Raw genomic sequence first — 19,497 nt, 5'->3', positions numbered from 1 at the left:
TATTTTATTTAGTACTGTCCTGAGTAAGATATTTTACATAAAAGATGATTACATATAGTCTACAAGACAAACAAATAGCTGAAATTATTAAAATAACCCCCTTCAAGAGTTTGGGAGCCCTTGGGGCCCTATTTTAATGATCTGAGCGCGTGGTCTAAAGCGCATGGCGCAAGTGCACTCAGGGCGTGTCCGAATCCACTTTTGCTAGTTTAACGGGAAAACGGTCGACGCGCCCAGGCGCATGGTCTAAACAGGTTGTCCCTATTCTCTTAATGAGGAATGGGTGTTTTTTGGGCGTAACGTGCAATAAACCAATCAGATTCTCATCTCCCAATCCCTTTAAGAGCGAGTTGCGCTCGCACCATGGCGGATTCACTTTTTAAACGGCGTAATTTTAAGGCGCACAGACTGAACTCGTCTCCAGAGAGCAAACGGATCTGCTCATGCGCAAGCAAATAGCTAGACTAATTCTGATGCACGCAATGACTATCCATTATGACATGTATGACATTTTCATCTTTATGTAGCCTACACAATAATATTATTTCACACTGTAATCCTTAAATTTTTTATATTTGGCATGTTTGTGTGCTGCTGTGCGTCCCTGTGTGTAATAAGCAAAGTGAACGCACATTGTGGACCAGCCCAGAGGTGCATTTTCTACTAACGCGCTCATTAAATAACAAAAAAAGTCTATTTTCAGTTCCTCAAAATAGCAACGTGCCATTTTAGACTCTTTTTTTAGACGCCCATGGGCGCACATGCATTTGCTATTTAAACAGCGCAGCGCAGGATGGGAAAATGAGAACTGTGTCGGGCTGAAACTAGCAAAAATACTTGCGCTGCCCCTTGCACCGCATTGCACCGGGTGTATAATAGGGCCCTTGGTTCTAAATACTGGTTCTCAAATGCGGTTACCTGGATGATCCACGACTTGTTTGTTCTAAACAGTTACACTGAGTGCTGTTCTTCAGAAAAATCCTCCAGGTCCTGCAGATTCTTCAGTTTTCCAGCATCTTTTGCATGTTTGAACCCTTTCCAGCAGTGACTGTATGATTTTGAAATCCATCTTTTCACACTGAGGACAATTAAGGGACTCAAACACAACTATTAAAAAAGGTTCAAACATTCACTGATGCTCCAGAAAGAAACACGATGCATTAAGAGTGAAAACTTTTTGAATTTGAAGTTCAAGGTAAATTGTACTTAATTTGTCTTCCGGGAACCATGCAAGTATCTTCTGTTGCTTCCGAAGGGCAGTACTAAATGGAAACAAAATTATATTTCAACAAAATAAGAAAACTTTTGACATCTTCATCCTGTTCAAAAGTTTTCACTCCCCAGCTCTTAATGCATTGTGTTTCCTTCAGGAGCATCAATGAATGTTTGAACCTTTTTTAATAGTTGTGTTTGAGTCCCTCAATGTGAAAAGATGGATCTCTAAAGTCACTGCTGGAAAGGGTTCAAATATGCAAAAGATTGTGGAAAACTGAAGATTCCGCAGGACATGGAGAATTTTTAAGGGACTCATGAACAACCATCACAAAACAAAAAAGAAAACAGTCGTAGATCATCCAGGTAGCCACACACAGTATTAAGAACCAAGGGTTCTCAAACTTTCAAAGGGGGTTATTTTAACAATTTTTTTTTTTTTTGGTCTTGTGGACTACATGTAAACATCTTTTATGTAAATATATATTACTCAGGACAGTACTAAATAAAAAAAAATAACATGCATTTTGTATGATCTCTCTTATTTTATGAAAATTTTCACAGATTTTGCAAGGGGTTCCCAAATTTTGCATGCTACTGTACGAAGCAGGTATATACAGGAATATAATCTAATGTTTATTTACATGCTTTGATACAATGCAGATATTTGATTTCACATATATTGTTTGTTTCCTCTATTTATGCTTTGATGAACAATCATTAAGAGTTCAGCATCACCTGCATGTCAATCATTTACCAACATCTCACACTAAATTATTTTCATTTATCGTAAAATGCGCTATGCAAATAAACTTGAATTGAATTGAATTTAAAAAAGACACAGTTCACTGCCTTCCAAACATTCCCCTACTAGTTGCCTTTTTATCTCAAATTGATGGATTTAATTACATACTGCTGGATGTGTAAGTGCATCATGTACCGGTTTTATTTTTTGCCCTCAATCTCTGTGTCCATGCACCATAAATCAGTATCCAGCTGAAGTTTCTTGCTCTGCTTCAGTCGAGAAGCACTTGAAAAGCAGGGACGAGATAAGAGACAGGTGTGTGTGAGAGTTTAGTCAGCGAGCGTATTCGCTAGAGACCCGTGAACATGGATTTGAGGGGGAGAAAGAGGCAGTGGATTGTTTTGGAGTGTTCTTGTTTTAAGGTTACACAACGTGCGCGTCTTCAGAAGGTCATCATAAGACTCCGATATCTCCCAGAGGCGCTTGAACCGAGCTTGTTTTGCGCATGATGTTCACTGATCCGGCTCGCCAGAACGTCAGCCTGCTGGAGTGTCGTGCCCAAAGGCTCTTCTGATTCTTCCTTGAAAGTCTGGACCTCACAAACCCACTGCAGGAACACGATTTGCGATTGCACAAGATACTGTTCAAGGCAGAACTCCACTTTTTCGTAAATCTTCAATTTGTTTATGCATCAAACGGCGGTACCTTTCGTTCGCTTTCCAAATTCTCTTTCATGCTGATCACAAAGAGAAGTTCTAATGATTTGCTGTCCTTGAAGCAGAAAGCGACTCGGCACAATAAGAACAATAAACCACATGTTCCGTCAAGGCCTTCAGACACCTGCTTTACTGCTCCCGCCAGCCTTTGCACAGCTCTTACAACAAGCCTTGAAATGCTGTAATTTTCAAAAAGTGGTTTTTGAATATTTTAGTCTGTTTGGCATAAAGTGTGGTTTGTGATTTGAAATTGTGATTTGACACTTAAATGTCTTCACATTATGTAACAAAATATCCATTTAAGAGGCATCAGAGAGTAACCGCAGATGTAGTTCATCACATTAACTATAAAAACGATCCAATGTTCGTCAACCACAAAGTGTTCTAAAGAAATTATTCAAGAAAAACGTCTACGGTTTACACAGAATTTCCCATAAAAATTTCATTTAATTCTGCTATTCGTGGAGGTTGTTGCGCAGTGTTAATTGCGTCAGGAAAATGGACTGAATTGTACGAATAAAGCACATCTATAATGAGCCTAATTTGCATAGAAAAGAGACACTTTAGTGCTGAAAAGAATATGCAGAGGTGGGTAGTAACGGGTTACATTTACTTGAGTAAATTTTTTGGGTAACTAATGCTTTGAGTATATTTTAAAATGTGTACTTTTACTCTTACTCAAGTATATTTTTAGAGAAAAAACAGTACTTTTACTTCGTTACTGTGGGCGACTCTCCTCTCGTTACTGTATCTTAATGCAATAATAATAGTTAAAAATGCGTCAGTTTATTTCAAACGCGCCGTCTACTTTTTTCTGGGCAATGAACGATGCCCATTCGCGAATGATTCATTCTTTTGAGTCGATTCTGTTTAAAGGCTTTATCAAACCAGTTGGCAAACCAGTGAATCGGTTCGCGAATCAGTTTGAATGATTCGTTCAGTTCCCTGCCGCACGCGCTGAGTCTCTGAAGCGGTTCTCACTCAGATAACAGAGAGTTTAAGAACATCAAGAGCGTTGAAGACGTGGCTTTGGATCTACAGTCAGGTGAAAGCAAATCTGCAAAGGCTCTGAGAATATGCAAGCACTAAATTGTTGCACGCAAAAAAATGGAGCAACTGTTCAGTGAACAATTAATTAGTATTATATTGTGAATTTAGTATTTTATATATATATATATATATATATATATATATATATATATATATATATATATATATATATATATATATATATATATATATATATATAATACTAAATTCACAATATAATACTAATTATTTGTTATTAAATGCAGTATTTAATACATTTTCCTTTTTTATTTTTGTTTTTTATTTTAAGTTTTAGTTTTTGCTATGTGGAATTTTTTTTTTTTTTTTTTTTTTTTTTATACAACCGTTCATTGTTAGTCCATGTTATCTCAGGTCCATTAAATAACATTAATACATACAAGTTTTGATTTTAATGTATTAGTAAACATTAACTAAGATTAATAAATGCTTTCGAACTATTTGTATTGTTAGTTTGTTAATGTAGTTAGTTAATGATAATAAATGGAACCTTTTTGTAAAATGTAGCCTAAAATACTTTCATTTATTAATGACTTAATTAGGGGTGTCCCCGACTAAGGATTTTCATAGTCGAATCGGGATTTTCATGCCGATAGTCGACTGATAGTTGACTCATATATTTGGGGGCGGGGCAAAATACATTACCAAGAATCAAGTAGTCAGACATTCAACAGTCACAAATACTGACGTCAAACACACAGGGAAAATGTGTATCGACGCCTCACAGATACAAACGGGATAAATAATGTTTTATGTTTTGATTAAAAACCGTAAGAATTCACAACATTTTGTTTTTACAATAGTGCTCTCATTATAACGTTATGTATCGTAGTATGCTTATGTTCTGCTTTCCTGTTTTGAGCTGCGCGCGCTGAAGATGACCAGTAGAATGAAGCATATGATAGCAGGTTTTTAAATCAATTGGATTGAACTAATTTATCTCATATAGAATACGCTTCGTTATTTATACAATATAACGTTAATATCACGATTTATCTAGCCTATCTGCACAAAATGCCCCGAATGCATGAACGTGTCTGTGCGGCACTGAATGAACTCCTTTGTGGACGTGTTCTTCATGCAACAACGTGCAGAAACACGGCAACTGAACTCACAGTGTTTTATTATAATAGTGTTCTCATTAAAATATTATGTGTGTATGACCAGTGGTGGAGGTAACAAATTACAACTACTCACATTACTGTAATTAAGTAGTTTTTTCGGGTACTTGTACTTTTTTGAGTATATTTTTAAAGCTGTAATTTTACTTGTACTTAAATACAAATTAAGCAAAATAATCTACTTTGTTACATTTTAAATCATAGTTCATTACCGAGTACGCCCAATTTGAATTGATATTCAAATCTTTGACGGCATTTCGGTAGCCAATAAAGATATCCGATTGTAAACGGACCAATAAAAGCTCTGATATCTGAACCGGGAAAAGCCGCCGCTACAGCAGGTGAAGAGCTGATCAGACAGTGAGGGAGCTCAGCGTAACTGGAGTCAAACATTTGAAGAAACTAATTACATGGTAGTGTTATCATAAATACAGTGCCCTCCAAAAGTATTGGAGCAGTAAAGACAAAATTGCTCTGTTGGCTGTGGAGTCAAAACATTTACAAATATGATTAAAAGATGAATATGAGACAAAACTACAGAATGTCACATTTTATTATTGGGTGATTCAACACATAGATGTTTTACCAGCTAAGTTCAGCACTTTTAGAGTTTCATCCCTCTATCTGATGTGAGCATAAGTATTGGAGCAGTTGCCTCACAGGTCTTTCTAAGTGATCAGCTGTGTCCTGTTGCATTAATTCTTCAGATATTAAAAGCAGGGAATGTGTCGTATCAGTTATATCCATTACTTCTGCATTCTGAATCTTGCATTCGATGATGACACACAAACCAGGATGAAGACGAGGGAGATGACTTTAAGAGAAAAGCAAGCAATTTGGATGCTAAAAGAAAAGAGGAAGTCAGTTAGAGCTCTAGCAAAAACAAAGGGCATGGAGAAACCAAGAGTTTGGAAAACACCAGCGACACCAGCAACCAACAACGACATGATTGGCTGAGAAAAAAATAGTAGTTGATGACAGACAAATCATAAAAGCTGTGAAAATGAATCCTAAAAGACGTGTCTGTAAAATCACCAACAACTTCCAGAAAGCTGGGGTGATGCTCTGACAATCTACTGTCCTCAGGAGACTTTGACACAGAATTACAGATGCTACACAGCAAGATGCAAACCTCTGACCAGCACCAAAGATAGAAAGGCAAGATTAGAGTTGGCAAAAAAGCACAAAGTTGAGCCAGAAGAGTTTTGGCACTGTGTTTATGGACCGATGAGACAAAGATGAACCTTTATCTAAGTGATGGGAAAGCAAAAATGTGGAGAAAAAAAGTGAACTGCAATGATCCCAAGCATACAGCCTCATCTGTAAAGCATGGTGGAGGTGGTGTCATGGCATGGGCGTGCATGGCTGCCTCTGGAACAGGCCCTCTCAACTTTACTGATGACTTAATGTATGATGACAGTAGCAGAATGAATTTGGAAGGGTACAAAACCATCTTGCCTACCAATATTTAAGAAAATGCCACCAGATTCATTGGGAAGTGCTTCATATTGCATCAGGACAATGACCCAAAACACCCTGCCAGTTCAGTCAATGAATTTATAAGAGCAAAGAAATGGAAAGTCTTAGATTGCCCAAGTCAATCTCCAGATTTAAATCTGATTGAACATGAATTTCACCAGCTGGAGAGGAGAGTAAAGGCAGAAACTCCCCAAAACAAGCAACAATTGGAATTGGCTGCATTAAAGGCTGGTAAAAGCGTTTTAAAGGATGAGACCAAGAGTCTGGTGATGTCTATGGGTCACAGACTCACTGCTGTGATTGTGTGCAAGGGATCTGCAACTAAATAATAGCTTTTAATCTTTTATATCTGCCTTATGTTCAACTGTCCCAATATTTATGCTCACATCAATGAGTGGGATGAACTCTAAAAGTGCTGTTCTTTTATTTGGTAAAACATGTATGTGTTGAAACGACTAATAATAAAATATGACATTCTGTAGTTTTGTCTCATATTCATCTTTTAATCATATTTGCAAATGTCTTGACTCCACAGCCAACAGAGCAATTTTGTCTTTACTGTTCCAGTACTTATGGAGGGCACTCTATGTATATTTTGGTACCGATACTGAAATATCTGACACGGTTCCATTACTAATTTTCCACAGTATCTAACTTATATCCTACATCGATCTCGTCTCGCTCTCTGTACTCTCTGACAGTGAGAATTCAGTTACAGAGTCTGAATATCCGTGCGGAATTGCAGGTAGGCCTATTCCGCATAATTTTAATCATTTCCACGCAAATGTTGCGAGCGCTTTATTGGAACATGAGAACACAGTCATGTAATCGCAGAAAACTGGATGGGAGCTCTCAAATAGGCCTAACTTATACAAATAAGCTGCCTGTCCTGTCACTCCGACATTGCTTGTGCGCACTCAGACTGTGTGCTATCGCGATCTCTCCATGCTTTTATTGTACAAATTATTTCTCTTTGGTCCTAGATTAAACTTTGTTAAAAGTTTTCATTTAGAATAGATCCACGCCTGACCAATGAAAATGCTACCGGAAATTGTATTGACTGTAAGAATCAGGCTCCTCCTATCGAAGCATTGAATCGTCGACTATTAGGGGTCACCCCTAGACTTAATTAATTAGGCTTTTTTTTTTTCTTCATTAAAATATCAGGGGAGTTGAATCACCTTAACATTTGTGTCTCTGTGCCTTCAAAAAATATCTAAATAAATCATAAAACAGAATATGCTTGAAGTGCTTGCATGTATGAATTGAATTTTTAATGTAGGCCCAATTTCTGAATAAATGAATAGTTAAGCATCATGTCACTGATCCAACACTATGCATCCTAGTTTTAATCCAAGTGCAATTAATACAAATTGTATCTCCATTAAGTTTGAGTCCAAACCTTTGATCCTCATTGCATGTTCTTAACTGCACGTTTAATCAAACACATCTATATTCAAAAGCCAGAATCTAATTTGAAATGATCACATTTTATTAATGAGCATCATATTGCATTTGGTTGCAATAATCAGCATGTGTGTGGCGTGCTGTAATAATGACATTAGAGACCTCTGTTGTTCTTTGTTAGCGTATTAATCCGCTATTTGTCACCATTGTTTTACGCGGCTCGGGAAAGTAAATGTTGTTGACACACGGCGGTAGTTTTTGCCTCGGCAGGTGCGGTGATTCACTCTCGCTCTGTCTCTCGGCAGCGGTGCGCTGCGGTTCTGTCTCTCCCCGCCGAGTGTGTTTAATTAGTCACCGATGTCGGTTGTCAGTGTTGCGGCGGTGAGTCGTTGACTCCCATGGTGCTGCACCGGCGGAGGAATTCACAGCGCGAGCAAACATGTTCTGAGGTGTTCTCATTGGGCGAGGGAGGAGATATTGAGATGCGAGTCCTGAGGGAGGCTTCCTTACAGAGGAACGACGCTCGATGAGCAGCAGACATGGGTCAGGGATCCACAACTGCAGTGTGTGAACACACACATCCTGCATTCCTGTAGATGTTTAGTGCAGGAGAAACATGTTTCTGTGAAATAGAATGGATGGGGTTGGAAAGGTTAGATCATGTGTTGGACCCACCTGTGGTGATGAGAGAGTCACATGATGAACCAAAGCCTGTCACAAGCAGCTTTTAAATATTAACATATATAGAAGGTGTAGAGTGTCATTCAAAAAACACTAAACACCATCATGGTAACACACGATACTGAAATAATGCAATAAACATTACTTTAACAACATTAGCTGTAATGTATAATCCTAATGTACAAAACCGATAAGAAAAAACTAAGAAACATACACACTAAAGACATTTTTCCACTAAAAGTGGTTATTGGCTCGTAATTGTAGGGGAACCACTTTTGGTGCTATATAGCACCATATCTTTAAAGGTGCTATACAGCACCTTTGTCAAATGGTGCTATGTAGAACCATAAGAGGTACCATATTGCATTGTATTTCTTCAACAAAAATGGTACTAAACAGCACCAACAGTGGTTCTTTGGCTCGTAAATAACCTTTAAAGGAGCTTAACAGGTTCTTTGTATGGCAGTGGTGCTATATAGCACCTCAGTCATGCCAAAGAACCGCTGAAGAACCACAGAAGCATCCAATACAGCACCAAAAGTGGTTCCCCTATGATTACAAGCCAACGAACACCATTTTTTTAGAGTGTAGTTATAAAAAAAATAAAAATAAAATAAAAACTAAACAAAAAAAAAAATCGTCAAATTTGAAATGTAACTCTGGGAATGTCAGTATACAGTTATTCACTGTAAATAATTATTTTAGTTTTTTCACATCCAAAAACGGTATACTACTGTAAAATCACATGTAATGTCCAATACAGTTTTTCACCGTAAATAGTAGGGGAACTTACAGTTAACCATTTAACAGGTTTTTACTGTAGCATTTTTACAGTATTTTACTGTTAAATGCACGATCATTTTTTATAGCCTACTTTAAAATTTCATGTATATTTATTTAATTTTTTTCTGACAATGTTGTCTAGCAAATTTAGCATTTTTATTATTATTATGTTTTTATCAGGATTCAAAAATACATTTACAATGCAATTTATGCAAATCAGTGCAACGTTTACATTGCAACATTCATTTACAGTGCATTTCATGCAATATCACTTTAGTATTTTAGTAAAATTAAGTTTTTTTTTTAAACAGAATCTATTTATTTATTAAAAAATACATTAACAATGCAATTCATACTAATAGTGGCCATTCTGTTATGAATGTGTTTAATTGAATATTGTGGGAGACATAAAGTGAGAAATGTCAATGTGATACAACCTGATTTTATAAAAGCTGACTGACATTTTTGAAAAGAATAAACATTTGATATGTCTTTGGAAAAGGCAGAGAAGCTATCTTTGTTATTATTCAAATATTATTAATATTTTCTCAAACGTTTGTCCTCCAAATTGAAGTTATGTGCAACCAGCATGCAAAAAAACATGTAGGAAAAATAAAAAAGGAAATTATATCATAGAGAGGACTACTGGAAACCATTATGACTGTGTCAAGGTCTTTAAATCTTTGAAATATATCAAATAAATAGATTTTTATGAAAAGGCAAGATTACTTCAGGTTGTAAAATGTCATGTGGTGTGACTCCCCAAAAATTGATGATATGGTATTATTAATTTGTAATATTTGTACCAAAAAAAAAGCAAACAACAAAAAAACGTGAACACAAATAAAAAAAAATTAAATAAGGAAAATTTTACTTTTTTTACTAGGTTACACCGTGTAATGTAAGTCTTGAAAACCATAAGAAACCAACATGAATACAAAAATTACATTTATAAGAACTTTGCACGTTTTTAAAGGGATTTTTCCTTTAGTTTTTCTTGGACTCATATCGTGAAGTGACATTCAGCCAAGTATGGTGACCCATACTCGGAATTCGTGCTCTGCATTTAACCCATCCAACGTGCACACACACAGCAGTGAACACACACACACCGTGAACACACACCAGGAGCAGTGGGCAGCCATTTTTTTTATGCTGCAGCGCCCGGGGAGCAGTTGGGGGTTCGGTGCCTTGCTCAAGGGCACCTCATCGTGGTATTGAGGGTGGAGAGAGTGCTGGACATTCACTTCCCCCACCTACAATTCCTGCCGGTCGGGGACTCGAACCCGCAACCTTTGGATTACAAGTCCGACTCTCTAACCATTAGGCCACGACTTCCCCCAAAGCAGCTATGTCAGAAGAGGGATCGTGTTGTCAAAATAAGTTAATGCATTTAAACTTCTCACATATATCTGCTGTATGCTGACACAAGAGCAGCATTTTACTCTGTAACAATTCAGATTGCTCAGAAAGTAAAAAAAAACTATTATTCTTAAAATAAATGAAAAACATTTTCATTTTTAATGTACAGCTCAGTGGTAGTGAAGGCTTATGTTTGTCTTTGGTGATATTTAAAATAGTGTTTTCTCTTTCTCATTTAGTTCTTTCTGCTTAATTTTTTAAATGAATTAATTTGTTGTTTATTTTTATTGAATTAATGATAACGACTTCAATCACAGAAATTGCACATTGTGTCTCCATGTACATTATCTGTTTATTTACAGACATTCTTCACATTTTTGTGAATCCATGAATATGAAAATATAACTGGGGTCTAACTTTCACTTGAAACTTTGTTCACATTCCACAGTACTTTAGACATTTACACTTTTTCATGTTATGCATGTGCTACACTGCCTCAAACAAATGCAGAATCCCTTTGATCTCTTTCTGTCTTTGGCTGTTCCACTCTCTCAGGTTTACATTCCGTGCAGAAGCGCTATTGTTCTGGCCAACGAGGAAATCGATTACTGCTACTGAAACACAATCAGCGATTCACCGCGAGATGGAAACCCAGCACACTTCTGTGACTCAACCTACCTCCATTCACAGCGTGTTTGCCATCATCCTTTAGAAAGCCCACATTTTCCCGTGAATTGCGTACAAGATATTATGAATACCTTCTATCCCATTTCTGTTCAAGCCATTGTTCACAGATTATTGATTATCAAGAATTAGTTTCTCAATATCCCACTGCAACACTGAGCTAAAGTCTAATGGCCAAACCCTATGTTAAAATTCAAACAAAACTTCTGAAATTGCCATTCAACAGAGAATAATGTTGAAGTAAATAATCATTTGGATTGTGGTCAGTATTATAAGCAATATTAGTCAGCACTGTATTTATAATACTGTAATTGTGAAAAGTAAATATAATTACTTTACATACATTTGATTTGTCTGCTATTTAATTTGACACCAGCACTTTTTGACATTCTGTGTCAGTGATTTAAGTTCTGTATGTGCACCAAGTATTAATTCATCCGAGTTAAAAAAAAATTAAAATAGTTTGAGAACGACGTATTGATTGCATGTCAGTTCAGTGTTTAGCTCTTCAATTATACATGTTTAATACATGAGTAAAGTCATAAAATCTAAGTTATATTTTTTTTGATGCCTTTAAAACTTTTCAGTCATAACCAGGTTTTGATGAATATTCATTTGACTAAATTAATTTTTTTTGCATTCATTTCTAATATGAAATCTGAGATAATATAACTTGTGCTAATAATAAATACTAATTGATTTTTAGACAGTCATGTAGCTCAGAGAATGTGCTAATTCACTGCCCAACATGCATGTAAACATCTTTTATAATATATTAAAAAAACATTATCTTCAATGACAACAGCTTTTTGTAGCCCTGATCGAGATCCAGACGTAAGTCTAAGAAAATATATGACAATTATTATTAGAATCTTAAAGCTGCTCTCCTCAAGGTGTCATTAGACATTTTCTTGTTTTGTGGTTCTGGTTCGAAGAAATCTAAATTTGCCCTGAATGAATTTGAATCTCTCAAAGATGTACAGTAATTGGTAGCATAATCTGTCATATACTGAGAAACCGATTTCCAACAAGCATCTTGAATGAAGGTTCATCATCACTGCTTATTTTTGTTATTATGAAAATATAGCAGCTAATGAGAAGGTTTTATTTATGAAACCAAACAAAAATGCATTACAAAAATTCCAATTCAGAAGTTTGGAAAGTCCTTGTGATGGTCAACAAATATTTGTGTGCAATGTTAATCACTGTGCCGTTTGCTAAACTGAAATAAAGCACTGCTGAAAGAAAGACTGTGCTTGTTCTTTGCTCTTCTGGAACCAAACAGTTTTCAAAGTAAAATTGCATTTTTCTTTTTTTTTAGCATTTTTTATTAGCATTTTAGCTTGCTTTTACCATGGAAACAAGTTGAAAAATGAGCCACCCATATAACATAATCGAGTCCCTTTACGATACACTAGTCTAGTAAGTATAGTTTTATATTGTACCATTAGTGTTGACTTAGTTACAGCAACTGGGATTTGTCTCTTGAAGCTGGTTGGTTTGGCTTAAAATTCTTAACTGAAGATTTTTATTAGATTTTTTTTCCCACGTACATGAAGAAAGTTAATGTTATTCAATAAATGACAACATTATTTTTCATATATTATATATTCATGTGTATTTTCATACTAAAAATCTTGCATTTTCGTACACACATCTTACGAATTCATTCAAGATCACCACACCTCATTAAATAGTTACATTTTCCTGTGAGATTGAGCTGAACAAACATAATACTCCACAAGTGCCATGCAGTGATATGATGAGGTGTATCTCATTTTATCATGACTGAATCGCTGTATTGGCCAATCAGAAGCCAGGGCCTGAACTGTCTCTTATATTATGAGATGTATGCAACTCATAGTGCTTCTAAGGTAGATATATGTTCCTGTTAGTCAGGATGTATGTGCTTTCACGGCCATTGATCGAAGGCAAATTTGCACTGAGAGCTTGTCGGGTTTAATGCAGTGATTGTATATAGAGATGTTTAAAAAGGCTTTGTCAGTGACAGTGACATCTTTATCACTGAGATTAACAGATCAAGTCTCTAAAGTGCTCGACAACAAACCACATCCTCACACATTGATATACTTATTCGAGGTCCTTGATAGCTTACTCCATTAAAGTGTTATGTAACTTGGCAGCGCATGTTTTTTTTTTTTTTATAATATTTCTTGTCGTAATCTAGAAACCTGTTTCTGCCTCTGAGTGAAAAGTAAAAAAGGAATTGTGAGAAAAGGTTAGAAAAAAGTTGCAGTTGGAAGAAATGGTCACAAATTACAATTATGAGTCCTCATTATGAGAAATAAAAAAAGTTGCATTTGTGAAGTAAAAAGTCACATTGCAAAATATCGTCACAATGAGTGATATTAGGTTCCGATGGCATGCCAAATATCACATTGTGACATATAAATTCATAATTGTGAGATATAAAGTTGCATTGTGAGGTATTAAGTCACACTGGGCGAAAGGTTCAACTGTGAGATAAATATGAAAATCAGAGTCAAATTGCAAGAGATAAAGTCTCAATTATGAGAAAAAAAGCACAAATCTGAGAAACAAAGATGCAATTACAAAATATAATCACATGGTGAGATACACTAAAATCAGTGAGAGATATGAATTTTCAATTACAAGAAACAAAATTGCAATGTGAGATAAAAAGCAAATAATGAGAAGCAAAGTATCAATTATGAGATAAAATCACAAAGGCACAATAGCAAAATAGTCACATTTAGAGCCACACTGAGAGATCAAGACTCAAACAAAGTCACAACATGAGATATAAAAATGCAAATATGAGAAACAAAGTAGCAATTTGCAAAATATAGTCACATTGTGAGATACAAGGTCACGCTCAGAGATAAAGTCTAATTACGAGAAGCAAAGTCACGATGCGAAATGCAAAAAAGTGCAACATGCAACTCAAAGTTATACTGACAAATATAAAGTCAGCTACAAGAAACAAACTCGCAATTGTGATATATACAGTAACAATAACCTTTTTTTACTTAGAGAGCCAGGAATGGGTTTCCAATACCAGCAGTAAAGCTGTTAGATCACTTTCCATTGCAAAGGGCCTTATGTTAACTGCTCAACCATATGGTCAGTTTTATATTTTGTTGGCTGAGCACTAGAAAACATTCATATTCCACACCCATCAGTTCAACGCAAGTTCTGAACATCTCATTTACCTTTATGTAACACCAAAAGGGCTTAAAATCACTCGCTGTAATGCTGAAAGCTTTGAGAGGGCCGCTTTGCATAAATATCTGCCTCTTCCATAAGGACCATTGTGAATTTGAAGGAGGACATTGTGCTTAATCGTACCTTTCATCCTGACCAATGGCATTTTCATTCGAGTTCTTGAATTGAATGTGCTAATCTAAACGGGGGGAGTCAACAGGAGCGCTGGGACCGCTTTGTTTCGCCTGTCTTTTTAGCTAATCAAGTCTGCTGTTCGTCATTAATCACCTCTGTGACTGCGTGGAAATCAAGAGCAACTGAAGAAAACTGTGACCTCAGACTCCCCCGCAAGGTCGTGGATATGTGGACAATGGCTTCTTTTTATGCTTATTATTCTTTATACATCTGCTCCTCCATCGCCACTTTCTGATGCACCATGTAAATCATCCTCTTTCATTGACACTTTCGTGATGTATGTTTGGCCTTTAATGTAGTTCTGGAGAATGTGCACTGCATCTGTCTTGCGTTTCCCTCATGGGTCGGATAAACTTGCATTATCTCACTGATGAGCCAGCAAATGGCAGCACTAATGAAATTTCACTTGGGTTTTGTCAGAGCTCTTGGTTGCAAAGGGATCAAGTGTTGTTCAGATGTTGCAGGCCATTCTTAAAGGTTCCATGAGGGACACCGGCTGTGGTTGTCCTCATATTCAAACTGGCGTTATACTCAGAGTTTGTGGAGTAATGCTTCCATCTAGTGGAAGGAATATATCAGTGCCCTGGGTCTACTGTTATTAGAAGGTCTTTTAGACAGTCTTCTTCGAAATCATGATCCATCTTTTAGGTGCCTTTAACGATTTAATATAAAGTAGGTCCAAAATCTTAATAATAGATATTTTAATGTATTTTAGGTTGGTGGAATTTTGTGATTTTATCCAGGTAACTTGCTGTAAGAACATATTTTAAGACATTTTACAGATTTTGTATACACTGAAGGAAGGAAGAAAGAAAGGAAGGAAAAGAACAATATTAAATACAGACTAGGCCTAAATTTAGGATTTTGAATTGCATGGGAAATTTCCACCCATCTGGATTAGTATAAATAACATAAGATTCCTATGCTTAATAAAAATGGCTTATAGCATATTATTAACTATTTGAATGTATTTTATTTTATTTGTTATTTTCCACAATGCATTTATCTAAATTGCTTTTAAAAAACAGCACAAATCTGTTAAATGAGAATACAATTACATTTATTCACATAAAAAATATAAACATGCTTAAAATGCGTCTGGCATTGGAACAAGCAGTATTCTTTCAGACTGAAACTAATTGGATTTATTGATGATAAATATGCAAACCTGACTATAGTGTATTTACATTACATTTAGTCATTTAGCAGACGCTTTTATCCAAAGCGACTTACAAATGAGGACATAAGAAGCAATCAAAACCAACAAAAGAGCAGCAACGTGCAAGTGCTATTACAAGTCTCAGTTAGCCTAACGCAGTACAGATAGAAAGGTTTTTGCTTGAAAAATATAGAAAAAATAAACCTAGTGTTTTTTTTTTTTTTTTTTTTTATAAGAAACAAGTACATAGAATAGAAAAAAGAAAGCTAGTGTTAGTTTTACAAGAAAAGCTAGCAGTTAGAGAATAAATATGCAATTGATAGAGGGTTATGTGTATGTGTTTTTTGGGGGGTTTTTAATAAAAAGAAGACCGATAGATAAAATAAAATTAGAATAGAGAGTGCTAGAGTTAGAGGGTCAAGTAAAGATTGAACAGATGAGTTTTTAGTCGTTTCTTGAAGATGGGTAAGGATCCGGCTGCTCGGATTGAGTTGGGCAGGTCATTCCACCAGATGGGAACAGTTAATGAAAAAGTCTGTGAAAGTGAGTTTGTGTGTCTTTGGGATGGCACAATAATGCGTCGTTCACTTGAAGAACGCAAGCTTCTAGACGGCACATAAGTCTGAAGTAATGAATTTAGGTAAAGGGGTGCAGAGCCAGTGGTGGTTCTGTAGGCAAACATTAATGCCTTGAATTTAATGATAGCAGCTATTGGTAGCCAGTGCAAATTGATGAACAGAGGCGTGACGTGCATTCTTTTCAGCTCATTAAAGATTAATCTTGCAGCGGCATTTTGGATTAAAACACATTGTGTTTCAGAACCTGTATGTGTTTCATTTATGTATGACAAATATGCATCACATGAAATTTTTATGCAAATCTAACGTTTAGGCTCTACTTTTGTTTTTGTTTTTTGTTTTTTTGATAGTGCTTTTAATTAGCCAGAGGCCCCTAGAATCATCATCCCCAGGAGGTAACGTTCTCCTAGCATCTGCAAAACCCAGACTCGACCCACCAGTCTGCCAAACAGAGATGGTTCATCACTCCATAGAACAGGTTTCCACTGCTCCAGAGTCCAGTGGTGCTGGTGACGTGCTTTACACCAATCCATCTGATGCTTGCCGTTGTATTTGTTGATGTAAGTTTTGCATGCAGCTGCTCTGCAACGGAAACCCATTCAATGAAGCTCATGCCTCACAGTTTTTATGCTGATATTAAGACCAATGGCCGTTTGTAACTTTTCTCCAATCAGCAGAGCATGGCGACTTTTACCCAACATGCGCCTCAGCACTCGCAGTTGCTACTTTACATTAATACCATTTACAGCTGACCTTGAAATATCCGGGAGATGAAAGTTTCCACACTGAATGTTACTGCACATTCATAAAACTTCATAAAAGCTCAACTGAGTTGATATGGAACAGGCACAAAGTTCTCATGCTGTTCTTTTGGTAGGATAATTTTATTTAGCAAAATATCTCACCATTATATGTTTGCTCTAAAACGCAGCTGCCTTCATGTTTTGCTGCAGGACAGCAATTGCAAGTAGGGAAGTACTGGATTTTGAACGGAGACATGTTATCTTGGTAAGTTACATTTTTTCACATGTTTGTGCCATAGTCAAGAATGCACTTGTTAAATAATAACACTCATTGAATAATGCAGTGTATGTAATATATATGGATAATACATGATTATCCTGACCTCTTATTGTGATTTTATAGTTAATTCTGTGTTTATGATTTTTTTTTATGGTTTTAAAAATATCCTGTATAGGTTCTCTGTGCACTGTTTGATCGTGCAACATATTATTCAACATATTTCCTATTCTAAAGAAGGAATTTGTTTGTGTAACAAAAATATTTGTCACTGATTAATGCTTTATAAGCCACACATACCTCTGAGTTTTAAGTAAAATACTGATACCTTTTACTTTGAGAAATTATGACATTAAATATTACAGCTGAAAGAATTCAGTTTATTGTTTTTGACATTAAATGATAAGAACAAACAGCAAAGATGAGAAATATCTTGAATGATTACAGTTAACTTCTAAATTCATTCAGAATATTTTTGCCTATATTTAGGTTTATCCATTTTAATGGCATAACAAATTCAATTCTTAATCTGTTAAATATAATGTAAACACAACGCAAATAAAGGGGCCTTATCAAAGGCTTAAAATGGTATACAAGCTCATAACTAGTCACAAGTGCGGTTATTAGTCTTACATGTTTGATTCCTAAAATTAAAATGTTAACAAACGTGTAGGCTATTAGATAACCAAACTGATACACAATAGGCTTGGCAAGCACAGTATCAAGTAGCATCAGAGGGCAAGAAATTGCTGTTGCACTGTTATTAACTACACAAATTAAAATGACACTTCATGACAAAAAGGTTTGTGACTTGAAACCGGTTCGGTATTGCACAACTTGTGTTCTTGAATGAATCAATGGCCCTGTCCCATTACCCACATTTGCATTCTTTGCACTTGACCATTTGTTTACTTGCAGCACTCTCTTCCACCTTCAATACCCATGACTGAGGTGCCCTTGAGCAAGGCATAGAACCTCTATTTGGCTGCCCACGTCTCCAGGTGTGTGTTAAATGCACTGCATTTGGATGGGTTAAAGGCAGAGCACAAATTCATACTTGGCTTACACGTCACATCACTTTCACTTATCTGTATTTGGACTAAGTGTTCAAGTGGGCATGAAGACTGAAAGTGTGTTTAACTTTTGATTAACCTGATGGGACACAATTAAAACATAGTGTTGTAAAAATGCTATTAACAGAGCTTTATTTACAGATAAACTAAATGTCTGTTCAGTCCCTATGAAATGGAAATGGACACAATTTAGTAATTGTGATGCTTAATTAAAGGAATTGTTCACCCCCAAATTTAAAATTTACTCACCCTCAGGCCATCCAAGATGTAGTTGAGTTGAGGTTATTTGTTTTTTGTAATCGGAGCAGAATTGGAGAAATTTATCATTACATCAATTGCTCACCAATGTTTGTTATTTCTATCAGCTGTTTGGACTCTCATTCTGACGGCACCCATTCGCTGCAGAGGATCCGTTGGTGAGCAAGTGAAATGCTAAATTTCCCCAAATCTGTTCTGATGAAAAAAATAAAGTCAAGGGTGAGTACATTAAGTGAATTGTCTTTTTTGGCTGAACTATCCCTTTCAGTCGTCCCTATAATATCACACTTTAGTAATTGTAACACACAGTACAAGTGTTAAAAAGCATTTGCAAACATTTTAAAAATACTTATCTCTGCACCAATAAAATGTACAAAACATTATGTTTTATACCAAACGATACATATCTAATAAATTCACTCTCAAACAGCCACGACTGCAAGTGTGAGTGTTGCAGGCTCAGTGTTAATGATGTAGAGCTTGAAGAAAGAGTTACATAAAAATCCCCACCAGTAATGAATGCAATTTCAGCTCTGTAGCTCAGATGTAGATTCAAGTTGTTTATTTCTCTGTACACTCTCTTCAGAACTCAGATTCTGGGGAAGTCCACACACAGTTGCTTTCAACAAAGGAACCCTGTGTTATTAGTGAGTCAGCCTACAGATGTTTTTGAGTTTGGATAAGGTGCATGTTTTGGGGAGTCTTTTTCCATCATCAGACTCTGTGTAAATCAAACTATCAAAGGTTTCTTTGAACAAATTGGCGAGAAA

The 19,497-nt window shown here is 36.0% G+C and overlaps 1 protein-coding gene across 1 annotated transcript in view; it reads left to right on the top strand.

The window, feature by feature from the left end:
- The window catches only part of LOC306854501 (1,4-alpha-glucan-branching enzyme-like), a 183,014-nt gene extending 170,515 nt beyond the window's left edge, over nucleotides 1–12,499 (top strand). Inside the window, exon 16 of the mRNA XM_079392593.1 lies at nucleotides 11,130–12,499. Coding sequence (XP_079248719.1) covers nucleotides 11,130–11,192 — 63 coding nt within the window. The 3' untranslated portion in view covers nucleotides 11,193–12,499. The remainder of the gene's footprint in view (nucleotides 1–11,129) is intronic.
- Nucleotides 12,500–19,497: the final 6,998 nt, after the last annotated feature.

The sequence above is a fragment of the Barbus barbus genome (assembly GCF_936440315.1).
Source record: "Barbus barbus genome assembly, chromosome: 34".
NCBI lineage: Eukaryota > Metazoa > Chordata > Actinopteri > Cypriniformes > Cyprinidae > Barbus > Barbus barbus.
The sequence above is the reverse complement of the archived record's forward strand: the minus strand, read 5'-3'. Positions and strand labels throughout refer to the sequence as shown.